The sequence below is a fragment of the Sinocyclocheilus anshuiensis genome, unplaced genomic scaffold (assembly GCF_001515605.1).
Source record: "Sinocyclocheilus anshuiensis isolate Anshui unplaced genomic scaffold, SAMN03320099.WGS_v1.1 scaffold2538, whole genome shotgun sequence".
Taxonomy (NCBI): Eukaryota; Metazoa; Chordata; class Actinopteri; order Cypriniformes; family Cyprinidae; genus Sinocyclocheilus; species Sinocyclocheilus anshuiensis.
The window spans coordinates 1829-14100 of NW_015552725.1; the positions used below are offsets into that span (position 1 = coordinate 1829).

The following is a 12272-nucleotide window of genomic DNA, read 5'->3' on the forward strand; positions in this document are numbered from 1 at the left end:
TATAGAAATATATTTATAAAATCTATTTGTGAACAGAGTATTAATAATCAACATGGTCTAAACATTCTTAGACTTGTAGCATTCATCATGCACTCATATTACTTTTATATCATATTGTTTTATATTATATAGAGCATGAAAACATCATCGCGTCATAAGAAATTTAGATACAATGAAGTGCCCATCATATTCAAAATGTTTCACTCGATTTCAGACATTTTAGTCAGGAATTATAGTTTGGGGAAAACCCAACTAGTAAATGTGTTCAAGTTTATGCCACAATAACAGGTAAACTAATGCAAAAAATAAACATTACTTACTCAGAATGATCTCCTCGGCTGGGTCAGGTTGCGCATCGCATCTTGTTCCTTTTCTGAGGTAAATCCTGGGTTATTCCTCTCGGCGCGTCTATTTTCTGAGGAAAATCCTGGGTTATTCCTCTCGGCGGGTCTATTTTCCGAGGTAAATCCTGGGATATTCCTCTCGGCGCGTCTATTTTCCGAGGTAAATCCTGGGTTATTCCTCTCGGCGCGTCTATTTTCCGAGGTAAATCCTGGGTTATTCCTCTCGGCGCGTCTATTTTCCGAGGTAAATCCTGGGTTATTCCTCTCGGCGCGTCTATTTTCCGAGGTAAATCCTGGGTTATTCCTCTCGGCGCGTCTATTTTCCGAGGTAAATCCTGGGTTATTCCTCTCGGCGCGTCTATTTTCCGAGGTAAATCCTGGGTTATTCCTCTCGGCGCGTCTATTTTCCGAGGTAAATCCTGGGTTATTCCTCTCGGCGCGTCTATTTTCCGAGGTAAATCCTGGGTTATTCCTCTCGGCGCGTCTATTTTCCGAGGTAAATCCTGGGTTATTCCTCTCGGCGCGTCTATTTTCCGAGGTAAATCCTGGGTTATTCCTCTCGGCGCGTCTATTTTCCGAGGTAAATCCTGGGTTATTCCTCTCGGCGCGTCTATTTTCCGAGGTAAATCCTGGGTTATTCCTCTCGGCGCGTCTATTTTCCGAGGTAAATCCTGGGTTCCGAGGTAAATCCTGGGTTATTCATCTCGGCGCTTCCGAGAGGAATAACCCAGTCTATTCTCGGTCTATTTTCCGAGGTAAATCCTATTCCTCTCGGCGCTTCTATTTTCCGAGGTAAATCCTGGGTTATTCCTCTCAGCGCTTCTATTTTCCGAGGTAAATCCAGGGTTATTCCTCTCAGTGCGTCTTTTTCCAGAAACGAACAGTAGCCGAGATGAACTAGATGAATCCTCACGCTTTGTGCACGGAGCTGATGTGGGCGTTTACATGCAGCGTGTCTTACGTGGACGATTGTTATAACAAAAGCGAAAGTAGCTCATGGGCGTGGTCACATTAAAAATAATTAGATCAGATGGAGAAACTGGACATCGTGTTGGTTTCATACGGATTACTTTATCACAGAATATTTGTTTTCAACATGACTTCATTTAAAAGTAGACACTTCAAGCTTTCTATAGATATATTTCTCATGTCTGTGTGTCATGTTTTCGCTGAGTTTCAGTTCATTTTAGTGACGCGTTTCTAAAAGCAGTTGGCGGAGACAGAAAAGACAGAACGCGTACCCTACATTTTTGCTGTTACTGTGAGTGTACAGAAATAAAAGTAGACACCTAACAGATAACACTTGTGTAACACTTATTTGTGTGACAAAAATCGACAGTATTTTGAGTGTCTTTCGCACTGATCTTAGAAAAAGTAATCTGGTCACGCCGGCGATACCGTCGACCCCAGGGAGTTAAATCCAATATCTACTGCTGAATTAAATCAAATGAAATTCATTAATTTCTATCACTTAATTGTGCAAGATTCTTTTTTTGGTCATAATGGACTAATGTAAACATTACTTTCTTTCCATTGATACTGATCAAAACACATTTACTCCTGGAAATAAGGAGGAAATAAAACTGAAAAATTCTTGCTCCTTTTGAGAAAGAAAACTAATTAATGCTGTTTTTATGTGTGATGCACATGGAAGCTGAGAATATTCAATATTCAAAGTTCTTTATAAAAAGTGCAAAACTGAACATCTTTGTGATATGTTATAGATGAATGGCAGATTCATGTTTAGAGCAGGAGAGTGTGTTAAATATGTCTATAATCAGTGCTTGAAGTGGGCAGCATTCTCAGAGTCCAAGCGTCAGTGTCTGGGTGATTAGAAATGACACTGAATAAATCACACTACCAGGCAACAAATCACGTGAATGAATGCAAGCAGAGTTGGTCTACCTCAGGGGTTGTCAGTGTCTACCTGATCTCATTAAAGTGCGTATCAATAGCATGATATTCTGTTTATATTTAGCGTACTTGAAAATGTAACTACAGCATGATTCAAGTAACTTGTTCTTTATTAACTCTCTAGTTAAAGAAAATTCTATTTCAAGTGCAGCACACATGAAGTTGTCAACATGATGTAAATGTTAAACAAATCACTTGTTAAATATCTTTGCAGAAAAGATGCATGAACTACAACTACATCTTGTACACACTTGTCTTATACATATTATATGTTCAGAAATAATACAAGGAAAATACACGGGCTATAGCTATCGATTATTTTAGTAATCGAGTATTCTACCAATTATTCCATCGAGTAATCGGTAATTTTTCTTTATTAAAGAGCAATACTAAATATAGAAGAGAAAATAAGATAGGTCTCTTAAAATAAACAACTAATTTGTGTCCTTTTTAGAGAAATTAACATTTTTATTGCTGAAATTGCATACATTAATACAGCGGTTCCCAAACCCAGTCCTCGGCCCCATATTTTGCATGTCTCTTAGTTAACACACTTGATTCAGATCATCAGCTCATTAGAAGTGAGCTACGTGCGTGAACTGTGTTCCGATTGATATGCTCCCTACACAGTGTTCATTGCTCCCTACTCCCTGAGCAGGGGAAATCCGTTGAAGTTTACTTCACTTCGGAACATTCATTCACGGATTTGCGCTGCGCAGCGTCTTCACACACAGACAAAACTTTCTAGAGAAATATGAAGTGTGACATAATATACCTCTGTAAATATATACTATTTAAATTTACGTCTCGCACACTTTAATGCCCTTTGTATGGAACATATACGTTCGCTTTGAACTGGAGTCATGGTGGAATATCTGGTGATGTCCACTTCGCAGGGCACTTGTGGTCGAACAGAACAAACGTCACACGTGATAAGAGATGCATATGAAATGGGAGGGCAGGCGGGCGGGGGGGGGCGAGGACTGTGATTAGGAACTGCTGCATTAATAACCGTGAAAGCTAAACAACATTTAATTGCCAAATTACATTCAAAAGGCAAATACAAATATATCAATAAAGAACATAATTTTATTAAATTGTATTTATATTTTTATTTTGCACAAATCTATTTCACATTACTTTAAAAAAGTAAACATTACAACCTAAAGCTAAGGCATGAATCAAGAAATATAATAATCAATTTTGCATTACTTTAAAAAAGGTAAACGGTACAAACTAAAACTAAGGCATAAATCAAAGTTATAGTTATAAAAATAATAATAATACCTAAACATTGCATTTGTTGTGCAACTTAACTTTCAAGTTTCAGCCTAACTAAAGCTCAATCATGACATAAGCCTTTACTGTCTTCTTGGAAGGCTTTGTGGCTTTTGTGAGAGGCAAAAAATCAGTGGACAGGAAGGTAACTTCCTATGGAACAAGAGTCCATACACAATTTCTAAACATATTGTTCTGCAACATGAAATTAGAGTTATTTGGAGAATAAACCCTCTTAAATGTCTTTCTACGTACGTGTGTGTGAGTGTTTGAAACTTGTTTTTGATATCCTTCATATTCTGTGTGCGGGTCAGTTCACAGCAGCGATAGAAATTAATCTTTTCCAATCAGTTTAAATTGATTTTTACATTTTATGGGCATTTTTACCTTTTATAAAGCCATTTTTTCTAAAAGTGTGCATCATCTTTTGAATCAAATTCTTACATTTAATCAGTCAATTAGAGTAATAAGTCATTGGGGCTGTTACCAAACAAATGATATCAGTATCAACAAAATTCATCTTTGCAATGCAGAGGAAACACAGAAGCTGCGTCAGAAGAGGCATTTAGATGTAGGCCTATTTACACACTATTTAATTCAGCTCAGAGAGACATGAATGCATTTAACCTGCAGTTACAATTGCATGAATAATATTTTATTATTTTACACATAAAACATTGAATACTGATGTTTACAGTTATTTTAAAAGCGAAGATACTTTAAATGTTAAATTAAATCTGCCAGTAGGTGGCAGCAAGTCACGGTTAATAAGTGAGTCATTGCAATTGAACCAAATCATTAAACGGTTGATTCATTCAGGAACAAAACACTGTCATGTTGCTCAGAGACACAAAACAAGTGCTGTGGCTGTGTTTGGAAATATTTTTTGGTGGTGAAATAGAGCAAAAACAGGCAATATGGTGTCTAAAACGTAAGTCTCTTAATATTAACTTCTTGTTTATTGAACTGTTGCATAAAATCAGTATAATTTGTAATCATGCTTATTTTTAGAGGTAAAAATTGGCACTCTTTGTGTGATATTGACTAACTTTCTTTTTGTGGTATTTTTTATGCATAACTGTATGGGGAGTGTGGAGGCTGTTCTTATATTTAACGGCAAACTGTTCCAAAGTCTCGGAGCCATCACTGAAAAAGCACGATCGCCCCATCATTTACGTTTCGCCTTAAGTTTCTGGATGGTGAGTATGGTTGTAATAAATCTGAAAGATATGGTGGTACAAGACCATTTAAAGATTTAAAAACAAACAACAAAATCTTAAACTCAATCCTATAATGGACTGGCAGCCAATCTAGAGAAGAAAGTATAGGGGTAATATGGTCCCATTTCCGAGAGCCTGTCAGCAATCTTGCAGCAGCATTCTGGACAATTTGCAATCGAGACAAAGTGGACTGACTAATCCCCACATACAGGGAATTGCAATAGTCCAGACGTGGCAAGACACAAATGCATGCATCACTCTCTCGAAATCATAAAACGACAAAAATGGCTTGTCCTTTGTCAGTGTTCTTAATTGAAAAAAGCCTGATCTGACAACAGCATCGATCTGTTTGTCAAATTTTAACGACTCATCAAAAAGTACCCCTACATTTTTTTACCATGGATTTGCCATGAATAGATAAAGGGCCTAAATCAAACTTAAAGGACCCATATGTATTTGGGGGTGCAAACACAATAATCTCTGTTTTAGATTCATTCATATGCAAAAAATTCTCATCTAACCAAGTTTTCAGATCATTCAAACAAGCAAGAAGAGGCCCTAGTGAGCTACTTTCCTTCTTTACTGGCATATATATTTGTGTGTCATCAGCGTAAGAGTTAAATGATATGCTGTGTTTTTTAAAAATAGACCCAATTGGAAGCATACACAGTAAAATCCTGAGTGTTAAATTAACACTGCTCGGAGCATATATGGTCCCACTCTAAAAGAGTGTTAAAGTAACACTGAAGCAGTGTTAAAGTTAATGAGATAATTATGTGATTAATTAAGTGCTGATTGAGCATTAGTAATGAACACCTGCTGTTAACAAGCAGAATCACTGAAGAAAAGAGAAACACAAGAACTACAACTGACTTCAGCCACAGCCTGAGATGAAATCAACTGAAATAAAAGAAGACATTAAATCTCTCAAACACAACTGTTTTGCTGCAGCGGAGACTAGAAAAACATTATACTAAAATGTATGTGATATAACGCATACTCATAATTGACAAATAATAATAACAAAAAAAAGATGTGTCTTTAGATGTTTTTTGAAAAATGGCTAAAGACTCAGCTGCTTGAATTGAGAAATGCAGGTCATTCCACCAACTGGAAATAGTCCAGAAAAAGGTCAGTGAGAGTGATTTTGTGACTCTTTGAGATGGCACCACAAGGCATTGTTCATTTGCAGAGTGCAAGCTTCTGGAGGGCGTATAAGTCTGAACTAGCTAGTTTAGGTATATTGGTGCAAAGCCAGTGGTTATCCTGTAGGCAAACATCAGTAGCTTGAATTTGATGCAAGCGGCTATTGGCAGTCAGTGCAAACTGATGACGAGAGGTGTAACGTGAGCTTTCTTCGACTCGTTGAAGACAACTCTAGCTGCCACATTCTGGATCAGTTGCAGAGACTTGATAGTACATGCTGGAAACCCGCTGAGAGAGCATAACAATAGTCCAGTCTGGAGAGAACAAAAGCTTGGACAAGGAGTTGTGTGGCCTTCTATGGTAGGAAGGGTCTTATCTTTATAATGTTGTAAAAGGCAAATCTGCAAGACCAGGCCATAGTAGCAATATGGTATGTAAAGCTTAACTGATCATCAATCACAACTCCATGGTTCCTGGCTGTCCTGGAAAGAGCTATGGTGGACGAACCTAGCTGTATAGAGTAGTTGTAATGAATTGCGGGGTTGGATGAGACCATGAGCAGTTCTTTCTTAGCAAGGTTGAGTTGAAGGTGATGGTCCTGCATCTAGTCAGAAATGTCTGTCAGAAAGGCTGCAATTCGAACAGCTACTGTTGGATCATCTGGTTGGAATGAGAAGTAGAGTTGAGTGTCTTCAGCATAGCAGTGATAAGAAAAGCCATGCTTCTGAATAACAGACCCTAATGATGACATGTAGATGGAGAAGAGAAGTGGTCCAAGCACTGAGCCTTGAGGAACCCCAGTAGCAAGAAGTTGTGACTTGATTTTTTTTTTTGCATAGCTTGTCAGAGAAATACGGCTCTGTGTAGTAAATGCTGCTCCATCTGAAAGCAGGTGATGGAGATTTACCACTTATCACATACCTGGCTTTACTGACGAGATGTGCATTACAATCGCATTTGATTAATCGTGCAGCCCTAATGGCATAAAATTCAAAGGAAGTGTTGTTGAGGTTATAAGAGCATGGGAGGTATTTCCAGCTTTTGGAAATGAGACACGTACCCCCACCTCTCCCAACCGGTTGTGGGGTGGGGGATAAGTTGTCTTTACACTCGTAGGTCTTCACACAAGGAGGGCTAATGCTGACGCTTCTGCACCAGTGAACAAACTCCACCTAAATACAGAGCTAACTCACTTGAGTGAAAACAGCTGTCCACGCCTTTCTAATTAGCACAGCAAAGCCTATAGTGTGCAGTTGTCTCGAAATGTAAACTAAATGTGGTACAGTTTGCTACTTAAGCACAAATGTTCAGTTAGCAACAAGTCTTTTTGTAAATTCTAATTACAGCTAATGGCAAACAACATGCACAATCAGCATAAACTTTTAAATAAAATAAGAGTTAAATGTATTAATCCTCCTAACTATCAGATATTTATTCTAAATTACGGAAACTGAAAACTGGTATTAAGCAAAACACTTACATGCTCTTGTCGTGTCCGCTGACAAATCGCTTTATTTGGTATTTGTTGGTATTTGGGACGTGTCCTAGAGAAAGCAAAGACTTAAGGACACGAGGTTCTGAGATTACAGGTTACACTTTCTTCAGATCTAGCATACATGTTGTTGGATTTGATGTTTTAAATGTCTAAATGTTTTCATGTCTTGCTTTGTGCCAATAAACTGGTCTTAACTTGTTTTTGTTTCTTTTCACCTTCGACCTGATGGCGCTGAAAGAGAAGAGTCGAGAACTGAATGAAACGGAAGAAAAAAATCAGACTGAGAAATGTCATGATATCATGGCTGGGGAAAAATCTTTTAGTTACTCTCAGACTCGTAAAAGAGAAACTACACAGCCTAAAGTCCAGATGAGAGTTCACACTGAAGAGAGATCTTCCACCTGTCAACACTGTGGAAAGAGTTTCAGTGGAAAACAAAGCCTTACAAGCCACTTACGAATCCACAAACACAAACCTTATACCTGCAAACAGTGTGGGAAGTGTTTCAAACTAAAAAGATGTGTTAAGACTCACATGAGAATTCACACCAGAGACAATCCTCACACCTGCAAACTGTGTGGGAAGAGTTGCACATCAAATGCTCGTCTGATGTCTCACATGATCGTTCACACTGGAGAGAAGCCTCACACCTGCAAACTGTGTGGGAAGGGATTCACAGAAAATAGCCATCTGATGATTCACATGAGAGTTCACACCGGAGAGAAGCCTTACACCTGCGAACTGTGTGGAAAGAGTTTCAAACGGAAAATAAGCCTTAAGCATCACATGAGTATTCACTCAAGAGAGAAATGTTTTAGATGTCATGTGTGTGAAACAAGTTTTGCTGACAGGAATCACCTTAAGAATCATGTACAAAATCACATTGGGGAGAGGCCTTGCATGTGCCATCACTGTGGAAAAAGTTTCACAATCAAAAAATATCTTCAGTCTCACATAAAAATTCACACTGGAGAGAAGCCTTTCACCTGCCCTCAGTGTGGAAAGAGTTTCATGTTTAAAGGAAAACTTAAGGTGCACATAAAAATTCACACTGGAGAGAGGCCTTACAAGTGTCCTCAGTGTGAAAAGAGCTTCACAGTTAAAGGAAGCCTTAAGGAACACATTAGACTTCACACTGGAGAGAAGCCTTACAAGTGTCCTCAGTGTGACATCAGTTTCACATATAACAAAAGCCTGAAACAGCATTTGCAAACTCATTCTGGAAAGAATTCCTCGTTTCCCATGTGACAAAAGGTTTAGAAATAATGCGTTCACTCTGGAGAAAGACAGTTCAATTGTGATTGGTGTAATAAAAACAGCAGACTTACAAATATATGAAAAGTCATTTAAATGTGAACCTGTTCTTTATTAAAAGAAAGTACCCTTAAAAGAAGTTTGTTCAAGACCGCTGTTAGTATACTTTTGAACTAAAAATAAGAATAGAAAGTAATCGCCTCCCTTTAAAATAATTACATTGTTTCGCTAAAACGAAGGAGGACACAGTTTTTGTTTAATCCAGCTGTATTTACTGTAGTATAAATATCTACAAGCGGCGATCATCGGGGTCCAAGCACAACCCATTGGGCAATTGATGTTGAAAAGACAACAAAAAACAGGTCAAATATGCAATCCAACTGATGTCAAAAACCTGAAACGACATTGATTTGATGTAAATTTAACGTCAAACAAATTGGCCTACTTAAACATTAAACCAATTTAATTGGAGGATTACCTTCCTAATTTCACCTAGTTACCACTGGAAGAATTTGCCGTTCAAAGTGAATTTAAAATGAAGTTACAGCATCAGTGACTAATATTTGACGTCAAAGTAATATCAAGCTCGTGTAGAGGATACAGTTATGTTCCAATGGCCATGTCTATTTTCAAACATAATACTAGTAGGCCTATTTAAATGTCTTTCTATGGAAGTATTATTTTATTTACCATATCACAATAGACAAATAATATTGTCTCTTCATTTGAACTGGACTATAATATATCCAATCATGTCTGACAACTTGACAGATGTTTTCTGAAATTATGATGTATAAATATGAAGGTATTTTGGAGATCACCGATTTCTTTGAAAACTGATCTGTTGAACCATTTACACCGATTTGAAACTACACGATCTAAAATAATTTGTTGTCTTGTGCCTTCCTCAGGTGGACAACATTAGTGTAACGTCCTTCATCTCTTATTTCTATTGATATAAATTGCTGATATTTTATAAATTGTAAGCAGCAATCAGCGCATCAGAAATTCATGAAGGTTGGCATGAGTACACTTGAAAGCAGGAATATGTAGGCTACTGCAATAGAAAGAGGCAACCTTTTATTTTAACTGAACAGCAATTAATAAAGTTATGTCATGCAACTTTAAAAATGTTTGTAATATTATTTGGATATATTAACCTATATATTAAACTATATATAACCTATATATTAACCTAGATATAGTTACCTATATTAAGGTAACATTTAATGATAATTAAGTTTTTTTTTTTTTTGCATTTTGCTACAAGTCATTATTCTAAACCATTTACACTGATTTCAGTTTATGTGGGTTGATGTGTCATTCACATTGATATTAACAGTTGATCCCTGAGAAATTGGTGAAACACATAAAAAATCTGCGTACACAATGCCAGTTATCTGATCCCTTCTGAGTATTATATATGTGAACTACAGACATCAGCTGGTACATTTGCATGTAAATGATGACAAAAATATACCATAAATAAACTATTTTTATATACTATAAAATATAGTATATGAAAACACACAGCTTTCACCTCCGTAAACATATACCCCTGTAAGAATTTATTTGTTTTTCAGAGTGATGGAACCTGATAGAAAAAAAGATTTCTTATCTTGTGTTTCCCACTAGTGGACAACATTAGTACAACATGTTGTAGACCATCGGCCATTTTGAGTGGGCAAAAACGTATTTTTCCATCTCCTCTTATACCACGTGACTAATTCACACAAAATGTTGCATGTATCTATAGACATTAATAATGAATTTTATTTTCTTTATTTCATAAAGAATTTTAGTCAAACCATTTAGAAAATATACACTAACATTTTGTAGCCATTGCTCCATGCACTTATCAAACTATATAAAGTCGAGTCAACTTTATGTAGTGCTTTTAACAATACAGATTGTCAAAGAACTTTACAGTATCAAATAGGAAAATAGTGTGTCAATAATGTAAAATGACAAGATTAAACATAAAATTTTCAGTTAAAGGCAGTTCATCATTGAATTTAGTGATGTCATCATCCAGTTCAGTTTAAATAGTATCTGTGCAATCAAGTCGACGATATCACTGGATATTAAGTGTCCCCAACTAAGCAAGCCAGAGGAACCAAAACTCCATCGGTGACAGAATGAAGAAAAAACCTTGGGAGAAACCAGGCTCAGTCGGGGGGCCAGTTCTCCTCTGACCAGACAAAACCAGCAGTTCAATTCCAGGCTACAGCAAAGTCAGATTGTGCAGAGGACTCATCTGGTTCCTGTGGTCGTGTGCCGGTGGCTGTCTGAGATAAGGTCTTCACTGGGGATCTGTATCTGCGGCTCATCTAGTTGTCCTGGTCTCCGCTGACATTCAGGGCTGTAGAAGTCTATATCTGTCATATATTCATATTGTTTATTTATAAATTACAAGTTTATTTTGGCAAGTACACTTTGGTTACTGTTACACTTCTTGTGGTTTTGCATGTTTAAGTCTATTCAGTATGTAGTATGTTTATAGGTCTGTCCATGGCTTTGGTTGTTGATGCGAAAGTTTAAAGTGTACTGTGGATTTAATTCTTGGCATGATTGTATTGTACAACAGTAGGTTACGAATTTTTGCAATATGCATTTTTATTAAACAATATTTACAATTTTTATATGTGATGTGTAATATGTATATAACATTTTCTGTAATATTTACAGTTTTGTCATATTTACAGTTAAGGTGTGATACAATTAATGTATGTATGAAATAATTTTAACATGAATGTGGGAAGAATGAAAAATTCTGTACAGTGCAATGTATCAAATCCACTGTGAAATAAAACTTGTTTTAGATATTATGTCAGTGAAATTGTTATTATATTTTTTATTATGAAGATTTTATTAGATTTTTGTTAGTAAATGATATAAAGAATTGCAGGTAAGTAGTTGTGTCCATGTTTTAAACACTGTAGGCTACAATACAATATAAACAGCCAGTAGGTTTATCCTGCAGGAAGAGTGGACTGTTTAATATGAGTCCTGCACAACGCTTAAAAAAATCTAAATTTTCGTACAGATGTATATTAAATCCTAATGTCTATGTCCTGCATGATCCCTGCACAGAACGCAGCATTCCTTCAGGAATTCCTGCAGGATTTGTTTTGTTAGAGCTGGACTTTTATTTTGGTGTGGTGACATGACGTCATGAGTCTGCGCCGCGCTCCTGCGTCTGTGATTCGGCTGAAGAAAGGTTTGTTTTTAATTGTGTAAAGTGTTTAAATCAGTGCAGTCTGTTTGTTTTATACTGAACTTTTTAATGAATCAATTATTTTCTAATGTAACATTGTGATGTATCTACTAGCGATAATGAACACGAGTAAAGCACAGGAAAGCTGCGTCGTTTAATGTTTAATGCTTTATCTATTGATTCTAAAGCTTATTTATAGCGCATATTATCTATATATATTCATATTAGGGGGAGTGGCTATGTCTCTTTGGTCAAATGTTGGTTTTTCTTGAAGTTTATCAGAGTTTTAATCGCTGGAATCACAGCAGACTGACAGCTGCAGTACATCAGTGTAAATACAACAATAACACACACATCTGTAACACACACACACACACACACACACACACACACACACTCACACA

The 12272-nt window shown here is 36.8% G+C and overlaps 1 protein-coding gene across 1 annotated transcript; it reads left to right on the plus strand.

The window, feature by feature from the left end:
• Positions 1 to 4487: 4487 nt before the first annotated feature.
• LOC107667818 (gastrula zinc finger protein XlCGF8.2DB-like) lies at positions 4488 to 9772 on the plus strand. Its single transcript, XM_016459532.1, has 2 exons — positions 4488 to 4735; positions 7641 to 9772. The coding sequence occupies exons 1-2, from the start codon at positions 4607 to 4609 to the stop codon at positions 8643 to 8645; spliced, it is 1134 nt and encodes a 377-aa protein (XP_016315018.1). The 5' UTR covers positions 4488 to 4606; the 3' UTR covers positions 8646 to 9772.
• Positions 9773 to 12272: the final 2500 nt, after the last annotated feature.

Excerpts from the sequence above, each read along its gene's own strand:
- LOC107667818 (XM_016459532.1), top strand. The coding sequence starts at position 4,607 with ATGCATAACTGTATGGGGAGTGTGGAGGCTGTTCTTATATTTAACGGC. Across the intron at positions 4,736-7,640 it reads TCGCCTTAAGTTTCTGGATG|AGTCGAGAACTGAATGAAAC; the intron begins GTGAGTATGGTT and ends CTGAAAGAGAAG.